This window comes from Camellia sinensis, chromosome 4 (genome assembly GCF_055761805.1).
Source record: "Camellia sinensis isolate YWXY chromosome 4, ASM5576180v1, whole genome shotgun sequence".
Taxonomy (NCBI): Eukaryota; Viridiplantae; Streptophyta; class Magnoliopsida; order Ericales; family Theaceae; genus Camellia; species Camellia sinensis.
Window position 1 is genome coordinate 178,662,021 of NC_138964.1, and position 11,810 is coordinate 178,673,830.

At 30.0% G+C, this 11,810-nt stretch overlaps 1 protein-coding gene across 1 annotated transcript; it reads left to right on the forward strand.

The window, feature by feature from the left end:
• The first annotated feature begins 4,405 nt into the window (after positions 1-4,405).
• Positions 4,406-10,632, forward strand: LOC145824265 (uncharacterized). The gene is made up of 5 exons (XM_082923887.1): positions 4,406-4,765; positions 4,870-5,452; positions 5,793-5,921; positions 6,015-6,198; positions 10,371-10,632. The coding sequence occupies exons 1-5, from the start codon at positions 4,406-4,408 to the stop codon at positions 10,630-10,632; spliced, it is 1,518 nt and encodes a 505-aa protein (XP_082780013.1).
• The last annotated feature ends 1,178 nt before the right edge of the window (positions 10,633-11,810 follow it).

The following is an 11,810-nucleotide window of genomic DNA, read 5'->3' on the forward strand; positions in this document are numbered from 1 at the left end:
TCTTAGACCAAGGTCAAAATGAGAACATACAAGAGGGAATTCTTTGAAAACAACTTCAAATTATAATGAAATGAGCATGCATGCATGATATGGTTCATTTCTTTTTAATTCTAACTCAATTCTTGTATCAACCTACTTAATTCTTTAGAGTTCATGTCCTACACATCATATGTAAACAATCTAAAGGTTGAATCCTTAGCTAATCTTCCCAAGATGAGAGTCTCTAAGTTCAATTCTTTCTCTTCCTAGCAAATCCCTTGGTTGAGCTCAATCTTTTCCTTACCCTCTTTCTCTCATGTTTATGTGTGTATGGGCTCAAGAATGTGTTGAAATGAAGGAAAATGATGAGTGGAGGTATAAAAGGTGCCTTATATAGGCTTGGATTAAGTAATTCATTAATTAGGCTTAATTGGGCATTAATTTTCCTAATTTAGTCGTTTCGAACCGAATTTTAATTAAACCTACCATAATTTTCTAAAAATTTCAACTAACACGTAATTCAAGTCAATTTCGCGATTGGATACCGATAAGATCTTCAATTCACAGAACAAAATCGAAATGGAAAAAGATATTTCTACAATAAACAGATATAAACACAATAATGTAACACACACATGCAATTTAATTTGGAATTTCTCTTAATTACTGATTAGGCTTATTTAACCATGAATTAAGGTAAATCAAAGGTCGGGGTTGTTACAAAATTGAAAATACTAAAAAATTTAGAGGCCAAAGTGCAATTTTAATTTGGTTTCAAAATGAAATTATTCTAAAATTTAGGGACCAAAATGAAATTTCTGAAAAATTCTAATGGTATGGTAGTTTTGCTGACATGTCACTAATTGGTTTGCTACATGTCACTGACATGGTTATTGACTAGGCTACTTTATGGCATTGACATCATCTCTGAATCATGACGATGTCATCATTTGATAACAAAAATTACCAAATTTTCCGACAACCGTGTGGGTTCATCCGGACTCTGTTTGAGACGTTCTTTATTTCCTTGAAAAGCTCTCAACGAGACGAATCTCCTGAAATTCTCAAAACACAAATTCCAACACTTTTTTTTTTCTTCAGAAGTTTAATTAATTGAATTAAATTGAAATGGTTACCAAAGTTTCAAAACAATATACAGAGTAAATCCGAAATACAACTCAACATTAAAGCGAATATTTCAATTCACAGATATGTCCAAAAAAAAATTGAAAGTCCAATCTTATTCCTTGTTCCATGCAAAGGTAATCCTGTTCAAATCACAAATCAGTAGTCCAATATATATGTTCCAATTTGTTTTATTCATTTGTATCCTCCTTTCGTGCTTAGGTAAACCTATACAGAAAGTTAGTAACAAAACAAAATAAAAAAACAAACAAATCAAATAAATTAGTAAGAACTTTAAGAAATAAAATTCATATGTTATTTATATAATTCTGTTTTAAAAAAGCCTATTATTATTAACACAAATAAAGAATTAGCACAATATATATCCTAGATTTTTAAGGAACAGTAGGAAACAATTTTTGTTTTTAATAATTAAATTTTAATCTTCGAAAATCACTTATGAGTCTATTTTAAGATTATTGGTATTTTTCCAAAAAAATACAAATATATATATATAATATGAATTAAATAGAAATGACAAAATAATTTTTTTTTAATTATAGAATAAATTACACAACTAAAAATATAGAAATAAATTAGATTACATTACTACTAGAACAAATTATTAACATGGATAACTAAATATTAGAACTCATCGAGGTAAACTAAATCCTAAAAATTTTAAGAACAAATGATAAGGAAAATAACAAACCGAAATCTGTGTGATACCATAATTTTCTTAAAACATATTCACCGCCTCCCAATAGATGCTGGAGGTATGCTGACGTTTGTCTCTTAGGATACGACTATCGAAACCAATTAATGCAGAAGTACCTTCTGAATAGCTTCTATGAACTTGATAATAGCTGGACTTTTTCTAACAAGAACCAAAGAAGGAGCTAGCAAAAGATGATTAGAAAAATTTTCTTTGGTGGAAAAAAACATCTCTAACTTTTTATCTCAAAACACCATCTCCATTTTCCATAAAAAATCTCCCCAAAAATTACCCCACCAAGTTGGTGGGGAAAGACCTCTATTTATACAAGTAGGGAAATCCCTAGCCATAAAGGCTATACATCAACAGGGTCATCAAATGCCACTAACTAAGGCCATCAACTCAAGCCATTAGAGCTAGAGTTACAAAGGTTGAAAACTTACGGCCACTAATATGGTCATTAACTCTATCATCAAAAGATGAGAGTTACAAAAAAAATTACATTTTTCATGTGTTTAATATGTACAAATAAATATGTATATAATGATATTTGAATAAACCAACTAGATGGGTCACAAAATGGATGCTAATGTTGAGTTACAACCCGATCCAAGCCCAATTCTCAAACACATGCATAAGTTGAGGGGGATTCTATTTGAACCCAAAATATGTCTCAGTACGTCCAATTTAAATTCATAATATATTCTAATATGAATTTACTAATAAGGACAACATACATTAAACCCCAAAATATTTTTTTTTTTCTTATGGTACACCCTAATCAATTATTCCTATTCAAATCTCTGTATATTCTTTCTTAAGAGATCAAAGTTATTTCTTCTTCTTCTTGTTCTTTATCCCTTCAAAACTCTAATTCACCCTACCAAAACCCACCATCATCATTAACATCATTAGTTTTTATTATTTTGAAACCCTAAACCCTTAAAGAAAGAGTGAACAAAATTAAATAATGGATGAGAGTAATAATCAAAATAGTTTTTTGAAGCAACCTATCAAAAATGAGGTAAATATTCATATAAAGGGGTTTCACAATTTTTGTAGAGTACCATCAATTATTTGCTATATCGTTTTTTTGACAAAAATTAAAGGGTCCAGTAATTAAATTAATAATAACATATTATTGGAATTGGTCTTATTTTGTCATTTAAATAGTATATTATTTGAGAACTACTCTTTTTTGTTAGTGCCTGACACTTATGTGCTTATAAGTTTGGTTTTTACTTTTCCATAAGCATTCTTGTAGATAATTTATAATATAATTTTTTTTTTCTGTATTGAAATGTTTTATAATGCTTATGTAAAAGTTTGATTTTTTCTGTATTGATAATGCTTATGTGCTTATAAGTTTGTTTTTTTTTTTTACTGTATTTGAGAATTATTTTCTGTAATAAAAAGATTTGAAATAATTTAGTTTGTTTATTATTTATTATTTGGGTTACCTTGAGGGTAATTTGGAAAAAAAATAATACGGTGTAATGAAAGTAAAATAAAATTTTAAATAATTAAACAAAATGTACTTAGAAATTGGGAATACTTAATAATTTTTTGGATGTAAATACAAGGGTTTTCTAGTGGCCGGTCCTACTTTTTATAGTTATTCCCTTCTTAGTCCAGAATATTGATATTGTGCACCAATAGGTCCTGGGGTCTTTTTTTTGTACCTGTTTTACCCCTGTTTTGTTTTCCCCTGTTTTGGCACGTTTCTATTTGATTTTTGCCATCAAAATACTGTAATGTGAGTTTGGGTTTGGGTTTGTGATTTGGATTTCTGTGGAACTTCGCGATTTGTTAATGCATTATTGTGGAGTTTCGTGATTTGTGATTTCGCGCTTGGTGTATATTTGGATTTTGCAATTTGCGATCTCATGGAGGGAACTCAATTTGTGATTTGCTTTTTATAAATCTGTGAATCTTCGTGTTCTGTGATTTCACGTTTGGTGTATAGTTAGATTTTGTGATTTGCGATTTTGTGGATGGAGCTCAACTGGTATGTTTGATTTTGATTTCAATTTTGATATTTTGGTGTTTTTTAGTTTGAGTTTGAGTTTGTGATTTTGATTTTGTTTATGATATTGTTGTTATTCTGTTATTTCTACGATTGAATTTCTATTTTTATCATGATATTGAAAGTTTTGAGATATGTATATGTAATGAATATTATATATATATATATATTTTTTTTTTGTTACGAAATTGTTTTGGTTGAACATAGGTGTTGGTTTGTGATTTTCTACAGTGATAATTTTATCACTGAGTAGTTTGGGGGTATCGTTGGATTAACTTTTTCAACACTGATAAATTTATCAGTGAGTATAGGAATAGGAGATGAAATAGTTGCATAATATAATGGTAAGATTCAAATCGAGTTACCATGTCCAATAAGTGTAAGCCTTATTCACTGTTTATGCTCTTGGTCTTAGGTAGTGTTAATTTTTAAATTTATCACTGTTGGTTTTTGGATGTGTTTGAATTGATTGATAATTCCATCACTGTATTAGATTTTGCTTTAGGTTGTTTGAGTTGTTTGCTAAAATATAATTGTTGTTTGCTGCAAGATTTACAGTGATGGAAAATTCTTTGTTTCTTATGTGCAAATTTAGAGGTGTGACATTGGTTATCAAGTATAAATTGTGTGCAAAGTGGAGTGAGTTAGTTGGTAGTTCTTTGAATATATCGTATTCAATGCCCGTACATTCTTATTATGGTCTACAAAGTGAAGAGGATTTGGAGGTTATGGTTGGACTCGCACTTTCTTGTGATATTCATCGTATTGATGTTTTTGTTAAGTGTTGTTCTTTGGGTGAAGGTTATATGATTTGTGATGGTGAAGCTGGTAGTAGTAGTAGTGTTGTTTGTGAAACTGATTATTTGCCTTCATTTTATTTAAATCAACGGAAACCTTTGCTCTCCGATAGGTGGGTTATTGTATAAAAGGAGTGGGTCAAAGATTTGCTCAAGGAGTTGTTGAATTTCGAGATGTGTTATCAAAGTATTCTATTAATTCTGATTTTGATTTTGATTTTGTTAAGAATGACAAGGATCGTGTCACTATTCATTGTAAGAGAAGGGCTGATTTGGGATGTTTATGGAGCGTGCATGCTATAATGGAAAATTCTAGTAAAGCTTTTGTTATTAAACAATTTTATGATGTTCATACGTATGGATCTTCTTTTCGTACAATTAAACATACTAAGATGACTTCGAGTATAATTGGTGGGCTAATTTCAAGTGAGGTTCGTAATAAGGCTTTGACATCGGTTAGTGAGGTGGTTTGTGATTTCAAGGACTATTATGGAACAGAAGTTTCTTATCGGCGAGCTTGGATGAGTGTTGAAAAAACAAGGGATGTTGTTTTTGGTGACTATTCGTCTACATTTGACAATCTTCGTTGGTATGTTGATACCGCTAATGATTGTAATCCGGGGAGTGTTTTTGATATGGAATTTGATATTAATAGTAAAGGAAGACATTTCAAATGCTTGTTTTTCGCTTTTGAGGCATGTATTCATGGTTTCAAGTATTGTCAGCCTGTGTTGATGCTTGATGAAACTTTCTTGAAAGGAAGACACAAAGGTTGTTTATTGGCTGCTACAGAAAAAAACAGTAACCAAGGTATATTCTGTGTCTATTTGTTATTATTATTAAAACAATGATAATTTTATCATTTTTGTTACTAAAGAGTGTTGATTATTGAGTATGGTCAATCAATTAGTGATAAATTTATGCTGTATACTTTTGTATGCTGTATACTTTTGTTAAATTTTTATATTTATACAGTGATAAATTTATTATACATTGATTCTATATGTTGTATGTTTTTATTGAATTGTTGTAGTAATACAGTGATAAAGTTATCTATGGTTGGTGCTATATGTTATATATTTTGCGTTTTGCTTTTGTTTTGTAATCTTTTTTATTTGTTACAAATAATGTGTATATATTTTGTTTCTAGGTTTATATCCATTATGTTTTGCCATTGTTGATAGTGAACGTTATGACAATTGGCATTGGTTCTTGTCAAAGTTATTTGTTATTTTGACTCCGGGAAGGGATATTACGTTTGTTACTGAACAACATGGAGGTTTGCTGAAAGCTTTAGCTAAGGTCTTTTTGTTTTCTTTTCATTCTTTTTGTCTAATGCATTTGAAAACAAACTTGAAGACTTATTTGTCAGTGAAGAGTCGCGAATCTAAAGAGTATTTGCTCACTCCTTTTAGTAGATGTGCATATACTCCTACTATTGAGTTGTTTAATGAGCTATTTGAAGAATTTAAGGGTCTTTGTGGTCGTAATGTTCAGAAGTTTCTTGATGATTTGCCTAATGAGTGTTGGTGTAACGTTTATTTTCAAGGCAAGAGGTATGGTGAAATGTGCACAAATGCTGCAGAATCTTTTAATTCATGGATTAGGGATAAGTACCATTTGTTTTCAACTAATCTTGTTAATGCTATACGAGTGAAACTAATGGAGTAATTTTCAAAAAGGTGAGAAGTTGGAAATAAGTGGAATCGTATTGTTTGTCCTTTTGCAGAGAAAAAGTTGGAAGAAGCTTTTAATGATACAAAAGCATGGATAGTTAAGAAATGTAGCGATGATATTCATTAGATCATTCAGTTATGGTTGATATTGGGAAATAGTCTTGTTCTTGTCAATTGTTGGAAATTGATTATTTTCCTTGCAAACATGGTTTTTATGCTATAAAGAAGAGTGAGAAGGATCTGAATTGTTTTCTTGATGATTACTACCATGTTCGTAGTTATTGTGAGTCTTATTCGCATTCTATCTATCCAGTTCCTAGTATGTAGAAGCCAAATGTAGTTCTTGATGATGACGTTGTTTTACCTCCTCTTTGGAAGAAACCAGTTGGACGTCTAAGAATAGAGAGAATACCTTCGAAGGGCGGATCAAGAGAATTAGGTGCAGTAGGTGTGGAAAGATGGGAACTCATAATCGAAAGACATGTAAAGAAGCTTGCTTTAGTTGTATTGATTTTAATTGAATTATTTTTGTTGAGAGTTAAGAGGTGTTACTTGCATTGAATGTTTGAGTATTTTTTGAAAGATACATCATTTCGGTAGTTGCATTGGATGATTGAGGAATTTTTTGAACGGAAATTATATTTTTTGTTAATATTTTTACAAGATTAAGTTTCATAGATTTATATTCTTTGATTTTGGTTAAATGTAGTTGATGTTTTTGGTGTTTTATACAGTGGTAAATTTATCCCTGATTGGTTTGAATGAGTTGGTGGATTATGTTTTTTTAAGAGTGATAAATTTACTATTGTCGGAAGGAAACAATCAAGCATTAATGGGGTTACTGAATTTTGCTATTTTTAAGAATGATAAATTTATAACTGACTGTATGGAAAGAGTTGATGGTTTATTACATTCATGTCAGTGGTTGATAAATTTAACACTGTCATATCCAACCAAATGTTCTTTTTTACAGTGATAAATTTATCAGTGGTTTAAACTCAAGAAAAATTAATTGTAGGTAGTTTGGGACTAAGTTTCCCAATCTGTGCTACATTACTGCCACTATGCAATTAACTATCAGTGGGATCCTTGAAGCAAAATATTTCGAGTTTGCAATTCATTTTCAGATTAAATTGTTCAAAATTTCAGTCTAAGAAATGCTTTAGATGCAACAGTTTATCATCAGGTTTTAAATAAGATCATATTTCTTCATAAATAACTGGTTCTTGGAGTTAAATGTTAAAATGTATGTAGGTTTATTTTTTTGGATTTACTGTTCGAACTTTATCTTCACTCCATATACCCAGAATGGCATGTTCTTACATTCATTCCCAAACTTGAAAATATCTACAAATTGCAACCGTGTTTTAATTCTCAATTTGGACAATGTAATAGTGTTTGTGTTTTAATTTTCAATTTAGATAAATTGTTTATTATTTTTTATATTATTTTGTTTACTTGAATTAGGAAAAAAGAATGAGAGAGAGAAAGAGAGAGAGAGTTGCTGATTTTTGTTTAGTCTGAATAGTGATAAATTTATTAATGTAAAAAAAAATGTCATGTTAATAAATGAAAGGATCCAAACTTGTTATTAAGCATAAAGTAAGATTGATATCAAAGCCAGATCTGGTAAAAATACAGTTTAAAAGACTGAATTTTCATTTAGTGTATTGTTTGTAATTTTAACATTGTAATAACCAAGCATTATAATATTCATTAAAGTAAAGTACGAACCAAAATGATCAAAATGTAGATAACACTGTAATAACCAAACAAGTCAAATCTATGAAGTATTCACATTCTAACAACTAAATGAATCAATGTTTCCTTTTTATTACACTATAACAAACAAATAAGCAAAAAGTTTTCTTTTCTTCCAGATCTGTTGATTAGTGTAACAAACAAACAAGCAAAATGTTTTCTTTTCTTCCAAATCTGTTGATTATTGCGGAGGCAAGTCATCAATGTTTTCATCAACTATTTATTATTGAGCAGTTTGTTAGTCAGTCAATAAGATAGTTAATATATCGGCTCTCAATTGATTGCATTCTTCTTTGAAAAAAGTAGACATTATGTTGTTGCTGGAAACATATTGCCTCATGATATAACAAACAATGATTCCACAATCAAGCCTACAAAAATATTTTGAAAACAAAATATTATAATTTGGTTTCGTTGCATTTTTTTTTTTATAGGAGTGTTTTGTTATTGATCAACTTACGAAGTGTCTTCTTATTGTGGGCTATTGATAACTCCTCTGAATTAGGCAAATTAAGCAAATCTATCATTGTTATAACAATTTTTATCACTGAATTAGGCAAAGTAAGGAAATTCGTCATTGTATAGCAAATGTTATCACTCAATTAGAAAAATTAAGCAAATCTATCATTCTTATTGCAAATTTTATCACTGAATTAGGAAAAGTAAGCAAATTTGTCATTGTATAGCAAATTTTATCACTGAATTAGCAAAAGTAAACAAATCCATCATTGTATGGCAAATGAACATGAAGATATGATTATTATGAAGTTGAATATCACTAATAAATTAATACTGTATAATACACATTGAAAATAGTTTCAAGTTGAATTTTATCACTTAATTATAGTTATGAAAGAAGAAGGGAATCAAATACATCATTATAACAAATTTTATCACTCAATTAAGAAAATTAAGCAAATCTATCATTCTTATAGTAAATTTTCTCACTGAATTAGGCAAAATAAGCAAATATGTTATTGTATAGCAAATGAACATGAAGATGTGATTATTATGAAGTTGAATATCACTTAATTGTAGTTACAAAAGAAGAACGGAAGATGAATACGATTCACGTTTGATTCGCATGTTTGTTGAAGACGAACTAAACAGGGAATATAGATTGAAACGATGGAAGATTTGCTGGGGATCTGTTCAGAATCAGAATATAGATCGAAACAGAGGTGATTTCTTTGTAAACGATGGGGGATTTAGGGAAAATCTCTTCGTTTGTTTCGATTTTCAAATCGCAAATCGCCTCAGAATGGTTTCCAAATCGCCTCAGAATAGTTTCCAAATCAGAACAATTGAGAAGGAGCGTGTGTGTCACGCGCACAGGGGAGAGCTCGTGATATCTTCTTTGCTTCACGCATGTGGTGTGACATTGAGGGGTAAAATTGGAAACTGAAATAGGGCAGAACTTGGTGGGTATTAATTTGTTTCAATGGGACCAGCTGGTAAGTCCTCCTAAATAAAATCCCTTACAAGCTGAGCCCAACACAACATAACTTAACCCAAGCTCAAGATTTAGTCTAAGTCCAAGTCCAAGTCTAAGTCTAAGTCTAAGACCAAGATCAAACCCAACACATGCATAAGCACAAGCCTAAGCCCAGTCCAAACCAAGATTAAGTCCAAATCTAAGCCTAACTTTATTGATACTTACTTATGAGACAATTCTCATTCACAATTCAATGGTTTCGGATCATTATTTTTGTATAGCAACCTTCTTACTTAAGATAATATAAAACCACTCAGACTCACCTCAACCGGCGATTGGATTCCATTTTAATTTCAAATTAAAATTGTCAAAAACCCATTATCTCCAACAAAGTTGGCCTCGATTTTGGTTTCAACTTCACTTCAAATCACAGTTCAAGTTTAATCAAAACTTCTTGTTTTTGTACTTTGCTATAGAGACTTTCTTCGCTGTGTAAACATTCTTTAGAAGCTCTGTAATTATATGCCCTCAACCATTTGGTTCTTCAATATGACAAGCCTTTTTAATTTTTTATTTATGACTTATGTGAGTAATTTAGAATAACAGCAATACTACGAACACAAAATTATTCAGAATTATCATCTTCTAATTCAGATTTATTCTATATATGAAACCCACAATATACAAATTTAATTTCTACCGTACAATCTCCCACCAAAAAAAATATGAATGGTTAAGTCTGAGTACTTAGATTTTTTCCAAGAATAAAAAGTTGACATGAGGGCTTGGGATGACAATTACTCTGCTCCACTTCACACCCTTCATTCTGTCCTATATTTGTTTTTCCCATCCTCAGGGGAAGCATAGCAGGGATAGGTTTTTTCTTCCCATCATGTTGTGAGGAAGTGGGCTTCGACTTCTCCATCAAGAACCATCAAGAAAGAAGAAGAGCAGAGAAGTCAATCTTCTCTGCTTATAGAAGACTCGAAGGATCAAGATGGAAGTTCTTAGAGGATCTAGAAGCAGCTGAAGAAAACCATATTGAATTGAAGCTCCTGAAGGTCAACAATGGAAGCACCTTGAAACTTCCCGAACGCGTCCAAAACGCGATGTTTTGACTTCACCCCTTGCGCATCTCATCCTCTTGAAGAAATCTATAAATAAAGAGGTAGTGAATTGTATTTCGTATGAAAATATGAATTCAATAAGAGAGTGGTGAGGAAACACGAGTGAATTGTAATCTCTCCAAATACATAGAATTCCGCTACCCGTGGACGTAGGCATTGGAATGATCCCTGTAAACTTTGTGTATTTTTTTCTTGTGTGTGTTTGCTTACATCAATCTATGGCTACTTGGCCCAACACATGTTCTACTTTTCCCCTGCATTATTTATTTAATATATGTACATAATATATATATAAATATATAATTTGTTTATCTTAAATCTAAGAAAATTAAAACATTAAATATTAAACATAACACTTAGTTTTTATTTTTTGTTTGTCATCTTGCATCGTTTTAAGTGTCATTACTTAGGGCCTGTTCAATAATCATATTTATAAAAATTTTAAAAACTGTCATAAAAATTTATTTGATAATTTTTTTGGTTTATAAATAGTTGTCTCAGTTTGTAAATTTAAGGAAAAAACATAAATAATTTTTTTTTCCAATTAATTTTTTTTTCCAATGAGTTTACGTTTGTTATTAAACAGAAATTTAAAAATTTGACTAACAATTTTTTTTTCAAATAATTTTTTTTTCAATTATAATATGTATGATCCCATTGTCATAAATAATAAAAAATAAATATAAATATTTTAGGCCTGAACAAACATATTTTTTAATTTATGTTTTTTAAATTTTTTAAATATTTTGTTCAATCTAAACACGTTTATAATTTATGTTTTTTTAAAAGTAAACAAAAATCAATTTATAAAATTTTTATAAATATAAATTAAAAACATAAATATTACCCAACACTACCTTATAAATTATTATCCATTATATACAATGTCCTCTCTCATTTTTATTAATATTGTCCAAAGAAATATCATAAATGAATCTATCTGCACCCTATTCTCCCTCTTGTTTCATTTCCTACCTTTCCAATTTGCTCAGCCCTGACACTAGCAGTGAAGACAAGACACCACAAACACGCCCAGTCTACTTCACTCACACTCCATTTGACAAGAGTATTTTTGATTATTTTAATCATAGCAAATAAAATATCACATTTAATTCATAATTATTACACTATTCTTTTAAAAAAAATCAAAAAGTTAAAAAATCAAAAAA